The sequence below is a fragment of the Nannobrachium achirus genome (assembly GCF_963921795.1).
Source record: "Nannobrachium achirus genome assembly, chromosome: 16".
Classification (NCBI taxonomy): Eukaryota; Metazoa; Chordata; class Actinopteri; order Myctophiformes; family Myctophidae; genus Nannobrachium; species Nannobrachium achirus.
In genome coordinates this window covers 25,619,920-25,631,477 of record NC_137823.1, presented here as the reverse complement: position 1 = coordinate 25,631,477, position 11,558 = coordinate 25,619,920, and the positions used below count along the sequence as shown (strand labels likewise).

Sequence of the window (11,558 nt, the reverse complement as noted above, 5' to 3'; positions counted from 1 at the left end):
GTGATTGACAGCCCTCCCGACAAATGATATTTCTCGTACGGGAGCTTATGAGTTTTACTCTGTTGCAGCGCCAGATGGCGCTGTTATCCCATAGGGGGACCTTGTCCTCCGGTATTAAATAAACATGGTTCCGTCCGGAACCTATACGTTTTTTGAGCGGTGCAAACCGCTCCTAATTTCACTATGTGTTAGAATCTGTAAATCTGTGTTTCAAATCTGTTAGCCCAATCATGGGCCCTTCTGTCTGTGACGTCAGTTACTCTCCATGGAGTTGGAGATCCAAATACTATAGTAAGACGCATCAGGGCGACATGCGACCTCGCCCTAGGTCGTGCCAATTTTTGGCCAGCTGGCCAGTGATGTATATCGGACCAGTTACCCATATATGGAGATCCATGTACTGTATGTTTTATGCCCATACATGGAGATCCCTGTCTGAACCAGCCACACAGATATGGGCTGTCTTCCTCCATATATGGACACTCCCATATGAAGTCCTGTTAGATATGGGCTTAATATTGATGACATCAGGGATCTCCATATATGGGCATAAAAGGGATTGTGTTTGAGTGGTTCCCATGACACCACAACATACAATATATTTTATGCCCATATATGGAGATCCCTATCTGAACCAGCCACACAGATATGGACCATGTCCACAGCGTCCCCAGACCTTCTAGCTGTGAGGCGACAGCGCTACCGACTGCGGGGACGCCCCCGGAGGCCGGACCCACAGGTTGAGAACCACTGCTCACTGTGTCTTCAATATGACGTCATCTTGATGTCCAAATGTGACACAACACCAGGCAGCTTCCCTGATTGGCCAGCTGGCAGGGGCCCTACTGTACCTACAGTATTTAAAAGTGGTTGAACACACAATGATTCTAAAGTGTTTCAGACGACAAGATGGCAGATGCAGACGTCAAGAAGAAGCGTACCTTCAGGACGTTCACCTACAGAGGTGTGGAGCTGGACCAGCTCCTGGACATGTCCCAGAACCAGCTGAAAGAGCTGTATGGAGCCCGCCAGAGGAGGAGGCTGAACCGTGAGAACGACGCTCAGCTTCAGCAGTCTCATCTGAAGCGCCTGGCAAAGGCCAAGAGCGAGGCTCCCCCCATGGAGAAGCCTGAGGTGATCAAGACCCACCTGAGAGACATGGTCATCCTGCCTGAGATGGTGGGCTCCATGATCGGCATCTACAACGGCAAGACCTTCAACCAGGTGGAGGTCAGGCCTGAGATGATTGGTCACTACCTGGGTGAGTTCTCCATCACCTACAAGCCAGTCAAGCACGGTCGTCCCGGTATCGGAGCTACGCATTCGTCTCGTTTCATCCCTCTGAAATAGATTGCCGTCATCTTAAAGATAACAGCGTCCAGGGTATCCAGAGAGGGGGAGGGGAGTATGTGAGACTCGGCAATACAGACATAACGTTAACAGCCAGGAACTAGAACTATGGCATTACAAAAATGTAAAATGTTCAGGAAATTAAAACATCCAGCTCAAGTGGAGTTATGAGGTTTTGTCCATCAAGAACAGCTGACAATGGATTTTCAAGCTAATAGAGGCAATCCGTGTGACATCATCATCATACCCAGAAGTTCAAGGTTCAAGGTTCAAGGTTCAATTTTATTTGTCTCCCAGGGGAGAAATTTGTCTTGGAGACAGAGTCACAGCATACATATAAACACTTAACAGAAAAAAAAAAAAAAAAGAAACTCAAAAACAAGACAAAAAAAAATACACATACAACCCATAGAGCCTCTCCTCAATTAGTTATGTGTCTATCATTTAGTATTTTGATTGATAGAGGAACAAACGAGTGCTTATATCTATTATAGTAGCATGTTGGGGTCCTAAATCTCCTGCCCGATGGCATTAGATTGTACTCTGGGTTCAGAAGATGCAAGGGGTCTGACAAAATGTTCCGAGCTTGTCTTACTACTACTTGCTCAAAGATGGCTTGAGGGGTGATCGGGGGGGTGGCCATACCCATGATCTTCCCTGCCATATTTGCCAGCCTAGCTATTTGAGACTTGTATACAACAGTCAGGTTACCAAACCAGCTAGACATACCATATCTCAGGATGGATTCAATACTAGCCCTATAGAAGGTCAACATAATATTTACACTGACTCCAAAAAGCCTCAGTCTTCGAAGAAAGTGTAGACGCTGATGTATCTTAGAGCATAGGGTTGTAACATGCATGTGCCAGCTCAGATCCTGATCAATCTGCACTCCTAGGTACTTATAGGAGGCGACCTGCTTGATGCTATGGTCATGAACACTAATCATGCTGTGGTCTCCTATGGACCTGGGGTCTACTATGACCTCCTCTGTCTTATTTACATTTATTTTCAGATGATGTTGATCACACCACTCTATGAATCTGTCTACTCCAGATGTATGGCTGAGGATGTTAGAATCACTATTGAGCAGACTGAGTATCACGGTGTCATCTGAAAATTTAATAACAAATTGATCAGGATGAGAACTGACACAATCATCTGTGTACAAAGTAAAAAGAAAGGAGGAACTAACTGTTCCTTGGGGCACCCCTGTACTCCCATATGTCTCCTCGGAGAGCACTGAGTTAAATCTCACCCTCTGCGGTCTCCTGGAGAGGAAGGAGAAATACCATTTTATAATAAAGGGGTTCACATTCAGCTGTGCTAACTTACGCAGCAGAACATCCACCTACCCCTAGGAGAAGTTATGCGGGAACGCCTACTAAGTGGTAAACTAGAAAAGAAAATTTCTAAGAAATTTTAAGTGTGCCTGCAGCTCGCTAAGTCTGTGCAACCTTGTGTAGCGGTTGGTGTTAGTGTTTCGTTTTGAGAGGGTCGTTCCCCCTGAAAAACACGTTTTGGCATGAAACGGTTACGTTTTGCGCGTTTGTGGTGCCCCCTATGGGTCGAAGTGGAAATGCTTTTGGGTATATGTTCAGTATAGCGCCCCCCACTTGTGGTTAAAATTTGGTGTTGACTGGATGTTTCGTTTGTGATTTATGGCTACTTCTTACAAAACGGGCTCCTCCCGCTAACTTTGGAACCCTGTTACGGAAGAACGGTATGGACTATCAAAATGTCGTTTAAATATGTTTATCGCATGAGTCCATAGATCGTGTGTATCGATTTTTGTGACATTTGGAGAAAATATGTAGGAAAAGGAGCAAAAAGTGTGTTTTGAAGAAAATTCAAAATGGCGGAAAATCTATCCTGGCGCAAATGGGCGGGGCCTATATGAGGAGATGCGTCATGACCCAAGGAATCCAGGGAAAAGGGAATTTTAATTTTCCAACCTACGGTTCAAGAGTTACAGGCCGAAAGGTAAAGTGGGCTGTTATAGCGCCACCATGAGGCCAACTGACGAAATTCTTTTTTATTTAATCCTTGATATCATTATAAATCTCCTCTCCAACTTTTGAAACTGTAGCCCCTATGGTTTGCGAGAAAAAAATATTGAATGTGAGTTTTTGCGATTCCCATTATAAGTCAATGGGTAAAATTAATTCACTAATAAATTAATATCAATTAAACGATACAAGTTTTCTCTTAGAAAAGTAATAGCACACCATTCCCGGCCGAGCCGCACGTTTTGATGTATATATTGCGGCGGTGGCATAAATCGTGCGGCAGTTATTACGGCTCCAAATTTGTGGGATCATTATTATTAATTAAGTATGGGGGAGTACAATAAGTGTTTTGCCATTGCATGGCAGGCACACTTAACTAGAAAAGAAAATTTCGAAGAAATTTTAAGTGTGCCTGCAGCTCGCTAAGTGTGTGCAACCTTGTATGTGTTAACATTAGCATCTTTGTTAGCATTAGCATTTGTTAGCATTAGCATGTGTTAGCATTAGCAATATGGTTTCTTGTTTTTAAGAAATAGGCTCCTCCCACAAGTTCCGCAAGGCGATTACGTTGTCCCGTCGCTCCCGAGATCGTTTGTGTTTCGTTTTGAGAGGGTCGTTCCCCCTGAAAAACACGTTTTGGCATGAAACGGTTACGTTTTGCGCGTTTGTGGTGCCCCCTATGGGTCGAAGAAAATGCTTTTGGGTATATGTTCAGTATAGCGCCCCCCACTTGTGGTTAAAATTTGGTGTTGACTGGATGTTTCGTTTGTGATTTATGGCTACTTCTTACAAAACGGGCTCCTCCCGCTAACTTTGGAACCCTGTTACAGAAGAACGGTATGGACTATCAAAATATCGTTTAAATATGTTTATCGCATGAGTGCATAGATCGTGTGTATCGATTTTTGTGACATTTGGAGAAAATATGTAGGAAAAGGAGCAAAAAGTGTGTTTTGAAGAAAATTCAAAATGGCGGAAAATCTATCCTGACGCAAATGGGCGTGGCCTATATGAGGAGATGCGTCATGACCCAAGGAATCCAGGGAAAAAGGAATTTTAATTTTCCGACCCACGGTTCAAGAGTTACAGGCCGAAAGGTAAAGTGGACTGTTATAGCGCCACCATGAGGCCAACTGACGAAATTATTTTTCATTTAATCCTTGATATCATTATAAATCTCCTCTCCAAGTTTTGAAACTGTAGCCCCCATGGTTTGCGAGAAAAAAAATATTGAATGTGAGTTTTTGCGATTCCCATTATAAGTCAATGGGTAAAATTAATTCACTAATAAATTAATATCAATTAAACGATACAACTTTTCTCTTAGAAAAGTAATAGCACACCATTCCCGGCCGAGCCGCACGTTTTGATGTATATATTGCGGTGGTGGCGTAAATCGTGCGGCAGTTATTACGGCTCCAAATTTGTGGGATCATTATTATTAATTAATTAAGTATGGGGGAGTACAATAAGTGTTTTGCCATTGCATGGCAGGCACACTTAATGACTTACTTAAGTATGGCGGATTACAATAAGTGTTTTGCCATTGCATGGCAGGCACACTTAACTCATTCTGAGCCCAGGACATTAACGGATTAGGGGGTCCAGAGTGCCCCCTCCCGGCCCCATTAACGGCCGCTGTCTTATTTTGAAGGCCAGAAGTCTAGACCGGAAGTACTTCCGGTCTGACGTCATCGGATCGTGCGCCGGAACCGATGCGTGTCCACGTGGAGTTGTGTAATGGCCGACCGGGAGCTTTTATAACTGTGTAAAATAAGCGAGCATCTGCCTCCATCCTAGCTTCTAAAGTGTAGTTTTGAGATAATGGACATTAAAGATGAGATCGGCCGTCCACCTCAATGTTATGGGATGACTATTGTGTGCTCGTGGAGCCGTGATGATGACAAATCAGCGCGGATTTCGTCTCCGGAGCGTCGGCCATTGTACTAGGTATTTTTACTCGCCGTTACAGTAATATATTACTTTTCCCGCGACATCGCGTGGATGGCACTATAGATACTCTATTACTTTTCCCGCGACATCGCGGGGTTGGCTTTTAATGAGTTAATAACTCATTTCTGGCCTTGACAGCCCATACATCCAAAAAGAAAAGTCCTATCTGATTGCATTAAACAACGTTAAACTCACTTTGCCACTCACTTTGCCATTCACTTTATGCATGCGCACACCCTCTATTCATGCCTCTGCAGCTGCTCTGTCACGCAGGGGAGAGGGCTAAACCAGCTTACAGGGCATGACATTAAGGCATGTCCTGTTGTCCGGGACAAGTAATAAATCCTTCCAGGCAAGTTCATTAAAAATGTACTTGTCCATTGTACAAGCGGCTCTTGGTTTCACTTTTTCTGTGACGCCCCTGGCGGCTTTGTGCTGTATGCTGACTGTGGACTGCCCATACTATGGAGTGGAGGGTGGAGGGGGCCATGGGGGGGTCGTTCACTCACTGAGAACAATTTATAGACTTAGTTACGTTGCAGATATGACTCCTGTTCAGACTGTTATTTGAAGAGTCACAACTTCTTTTTCCAAGTATAATTTTTATCCAGACAAGTGAATTTTGTGCCAGGACAAGTGAATGAAAATGTTTTTGCCTCAAAAAGTTAATGTCAAGCCCTGAGCTACCGGTAACTCCACCCCCTCTGGTGAAGTTTTTGGTTTGCGTTCAGTGCCACTGCGCATAAGATGGTGCCGTTATGACTTAATTAAGGAATATGAGCTGGGATTAAGAGGTTAATTTTAGGGCCCCAAATCTTGTATGTGGTTCCCCAGCTTAAAATCTTTTCAGATGGGAATACACGGACGGTGACGGACCAATACATTCTCCTGACCCTAAGGGGTCCTTGACATGAAAAGATTTGAGAAGCACTGTTCTAGTGGTTCATAAAAAGGTAGTTTTGACTCAGTCCAAAAGGAACAATAGAGCAGTCATGCCTTGTGGAGCTGTATATTTGGCTGATATATTTGGCTTCCATCAGCAGGTAAGACCTCTGCTCCATTCTGTCTCTTTGTACTGACCTTTATAAATTAGACGGAACAAAGAGAGTGGCTGATGGAGCACAGCTGAACTATATGACTTTTAATTGACTAGCCAGGTTTGAGCAGCCTGACTCAGCCAGTGATGCACCCAGAATGGAACTTATTTGCTTTTTCCAAGGCCCTTTTGACCCATTAAGACCTAAGGTGGACTCTACAACATGCCTTCTAAATCAGTAGTTCTCAAACTTTGTCGTGCCAAGGACCCCCAAAATGATATGTATTTGGCCACGGACCCCCATCTGAAAATGCTTTAGCCAGGGACCCCCCAGAAGGGAAGATTTGTAAATGGTGCGTTTATATAGCACCTTTATGCAAGGCGCTTTGCAGAGATTGTGCATTACATTCACCCATTCACACACAGATGGCAGAGGAAACCATGCAAGGCACCAACCTGGGAGCATGGGGAGCAATTAGGGGTTCAGCGTCTTGCTCAAGGACACTTCGACACTAACTCTGGGGAGCTCGGGATCGAACTGGGAACCTTCTGGTTGCCAAGGGACCACTTTATCTCTGAGCCACTGCCGCTTCTGTTAAGAAATGCAACATCATTCAACACTTTCAAGATTTCTCAAAGGATTTACAGAGAATCATTGTTCTAAACCACTGTCATAAATCCCAAGAACCTCAAATCTAAAATGACACGGAGGTCCGTCTGTCTGTCTGTGTCCCTTATGGAGATCTGTGTGTCTGCCTGTGTCCCTTTTAGGCTCATATATGGAAATCGCTGTATCTGTCTGTGTTTGTCCCTTTTATGCCCATATATGGAGAACCCTGATGTAATCAGTATATGACCATATATGGGAATCAGTGCCGATATGCTCTGTCGGACTGGCGGTTCTGGACGACCGCCGATCCGACCGACTTCATGCCAGGCACCACCACCACATTCCCTCAGGTCCTCAGCGATAGGTGCTTCCACTCGAGTTTGAAGTCGATCAGTCTGACAGTTCTCAGGATACAGTATGTGAAGGACTGCTACGCACACACGCAGATTCAAAGATTTGCATTACAGTCCATCGAACTTAAATAATATAAGCATGGCTTGAAACAACAGCAACAACAACACTTGAAGTGCTGAAGAAATATTGATTGTTAAAGGCTTGGTAGGCCTATACTACAGTGTGTGCGGTGTGGTGTCGATCACCAGCGAGCAACCAAGTGTAAATCCGGCATTTAAAAGAAATTACATTAAATAGAAACAAAATTATACATTTCTGTATATGTGGGGACATAGGGGAGGTAGCGTGGTCCTCCAAACATGCTCGTCGTCCAGAGCTCAGAAAAGTGTGGCTAGAGTGAAGATGTTTGCAGAAATCTAATGTGTAAACAAAAGCATGGAGACCTTCACTTGGATTAAAGGAGGTTGTTTTGAAATGTTTTAAAGCTTTTACCAGCTTTGTTTTAAAGCTGGTAAAAGCATAACTGAGCAGCCTTTTTTGGAGTGCACTGTATGCTACATTAAAACTGGGACAGTGCTTTGGCCTTCAGTGATGTATTTCCAAAGTTCCAGTGGTGCAAGTAACTAAGAACATTTTCTCAAGTACTGTCTGTCATACAGTTTTGAGGTACCGGTATTTGTACTTTTCTGGAGTATTTCCATTTACTCCACTAAATCTCAAAGGCAAATATTGTACTCCAAACTCTTACTATAATTATTTGAAAACTTTAGTTACTATCACTTTGTATTTACTTTTGATACTTATATACTTGTATATTTTTTACATGTATATTTTGATGCCAATAATTTTGTACTTTTACTTTTTACTTTTAGATTTTGAAAGCAGACTTGTACTTGTAACAGACTATTTCTGCAATAGGGTATTGATACTTTTACTTAAGTAAAAAATGTCAGTACTTCTTCCATCACTGCAAAATTCCTAGGGCACCAACTCATCACATTCAGAGGCAGGAGTTCAGTTTTGACAACATTCAGGCTCGCATCCTACTTCCAGAATTGGCCATCACGCTGTCAGCAAGTCTGGGGGAAGTTTATCGCGCAATAGCGTAAGACTAACATGTAGAAAATGTGTGTAAATCAAGGCTTGTCAGTTTAACTTCTAAGCAGTCAATGTTGGATGTTGTGATCTTCTCAAATACAAATAAAAATTAAGATGTGGGGGGCACTGCAAAAGTAATCTTCAAATCGTGGCAGTAAACGTGAAAATCGCAGTTCAGGGGAGTCAACAATGAGTTAAGACCAGCGAGAATAACTCGCCTTGGGATAACCTTCAGCTGAAGGTTATCCCATAGGGCAAGTTCTCGCAAGGTGATTCAAAGAACCAAGTATAACAGGCGCATAAGGCCCACAAAGAAACCAGGTCACACTCACACATTATGACACCGACATGCTAGTAGTTACACATGTTGCCATGTTTGCTTATTATAAAAGGCCTTGTTGTTCTGTAAACTCGCTTGTAAATATTGGTTGCGGGTCGCATATTTTGGACAACTACCTTTTTTTACTGACGACAACTAATTAAAAACTAAATGAAAACTAAGCTATGATGACTAAAACTAAGACTAAATAGTATATTGACACTTACATCAACAAATAAAAACTAGGCTAAAATGCTAGGGAGGGACTAGTGGAGAAGTCATTTGAACATTTTATGTTTGGTTGCGCTCAGGTGTTGCATGCTGAAAATAGCAAATCCACAAGCTCACAACGTACGTGTCACGCTGCGACGCACTGTGAGTTTGTACAGTAGATTGTCTATTTTCAGCATGCAACCAAGTGTAAAATCATGCATTACTAAAACTAAATCAAAATATGCTGTCAAAATCAACACGTCTCTGCGAGTCCCACCCTGCTCCAGTTACACTGCGTGTCAAACCCTCGGGTTCTGCGAAAACACAACATGGCCCCCATTCTCTCATTGTCACATTCGAGGAATTCAGATTCAGACGGATTTTCTTTTTTCTTTTCTCTTTAATTATTTCTAATTGTCATGAACCACATAAACACTGATTGGCTGACTAAAGTAATTTGTTTTGGGGGGAAGGGGGTGGTTCATCCCACCCTAGGGAGGGAGACACTCTCTCTCTCTCTCTCTCTCTCTCTCTCTCTGACCTGATACAACCCCTGCTGACTGACTGCATTGCCAAAACGTGTGTGTGTGTGTGTGTGTGTGTGTGTGTGTGTGTGTGTGTGTGTGTGTGTGTGTGTGTGTGTGTGTGTGTGTGTGTGTGTGCGTGTGTGTGCGTGTGCGTGTGCGTGTGTGTCCAACAACCGTCATTATTAAAATATATGGGGCTTTATTTTTTGTAAATACTAGCGTCCTGCCAGCAACAAGTAAGCCTCCTAAACTATTTAACTATTTTTCATCAGAAGAACTGTGAAGCTAGTCTCATTAGAGAAGAAACATGCAGGGCTTGTAAAACTGCAGAGAATTAGTGCTTGACTTCACTCAGCTGTAAAACAAACAAACAAACAATAGTACAAGGAGGAGAATGGCCCATAAACAGTCATAGAAGTACTCTGATCGTCTTTATTCAAGTAAAAGTATCAATTCAATAACAAACTGTTGCAATTCTCTGTTAGAGCAGTGGTTCTCAACCTTTTCAGGACGTGACCCCCCAAAATAATGATATGTTCACATTGAGTGTCCGGCACTGCCCGCGATGAACCAAGAACCCCTAAGTGCCCAATACTTTATTGATCTTACCTTATTTCGGAGGGTAGGAGTAAAAGTAATCTGAGTAAATCTAATCCGAATATGTCCTGGATTGTTTTGCGTTAGTATTTAATTCCACTCAGAACAGAAAAATACAAATTCGTCATCAGTGCTTTTGTAACGGCCGGTAGAGAAGGGCTTGTTTTAAACATGAACGTGATTTAAAAGTTAGATTACGAGAAAAATCCACTTTTGTGAATCTCATAACGGGTGGCTCTCTATGAGGGAAACAGACTTACCAGCACGTGATTTCCCGTTGCATTTGGGGAATTGGAGTGTTTCTCTTCAGCCGCGGCTGCCTCATACAGTAAGCTACAGTCTAATATTTAAAAAAAGCGTCAAACGTGTCGTGGGCACTGGGAGACATCAAAGAGTTTGGCGTGTGGGCGCGTCGTGGGCATCCAATGTGTTAAAAAGATCTTAAAAGTCCTTAAATTGTCATCAAAATCATGTGGGGCGCCCCTGGGGGTCCCGAACCACAAGTTGAGAACCATTGTGTTAGAGGTAAACGTTCTGCTTTCAAGATGTTGGTGTTAGTACTTTACTATGACGCAGACAACGCAATTGCGTTGGGGCCCAGAGCAGAAGAAAGAAGAAGAAAAAAGCAGAGGCTCAAGTAAAGAAAAAGGACCTCAAAAGTCAATATGTAGGCCTACAGTAATATGTATTAATCGTTTTAATACAATTTAACTTTGGGGTGGTTGTATTTTGTCTCCCTGCTCTGCTATTGGGAAATGTAGATGGTGTCAAAGGTCATGTCTCACCTAGACACAGGATCTGACACGGATTCAATTTATCCCCTGAGCAAGCAGGGAGGCTCTATTAGCTCTGGTAAAAAAATAAAAATAAAAAATAAGAAGAATAAAAAACTTCTTCATCTTTAGAATCATCTTTTGTAATGCAGTGCCTCAAAGAAACTACTAGTCAAACAATGAACCTATAGCATCTTCTGTCTAAACAACACAATATCTTAACACGTTCTTAACATTCATGGTCAAGTGAAACAAATGGAAAAAAAAAAACATGATAACATGGGACCAAGCTAGTATTGCAAGCTAGTATCTATTGGACAAGAAGGTGACAAGAGGGCAGTGGTGTAAAGTAAGTTCATTTACTCAATACTGTACTTAAGAACAATTTTCAGTTATTTTTACTTTACTGGAGTATTTCCAATTTTCAGTACTTTTACGTCTACTCCACTAAATCCCCAAGGTAAATATTATACTTTTACTCTTTAGTTACTCGTTACTTTGTAGATACGATCGCGATGCAACACATTGTGAGCTTGTAGATCGGCTATTTTCAAAATATTTTTAATACATTTGAAAACTTGTGAAACATAATGAGCACTTTCTACTTTTGGTCAATGTTGATACCAATAGGCTACTTTTGTACTTTTCCTCAAGTCAATTTTGAATTCCCAGCCTTTTACTTATAGGCTACTTTTGTACTTTTCCTCAAGTAAATGTTG

At 42.4% G+C, this 11,558-nt stretch overlaps 1 protein-coding gene across 1 annotated transcript; it reads left to right on the top strand.

The window, feature by feature from the left end:
• Positions 1–909: 909 nt before the first annotated feature.
• Positions 910–1,350, top strand: LOC308301281 (small ribosomal subunit protein uS19-like; the record flags this gene model as incomplete). The annotated part of the gene is made up of 1 exon (XM_080745207.1): positions 910–1,350. The coding sequence occupies one exon, from the start codon at positions 910–912 to the stop codon at positions 1,348–1,350; it is 441 nt and encodes a 146-aa protein (XP_080601333.1).
• Between the last annotated feature and the right edge of the window lie 10,208 nt (positions 1,351–11,558).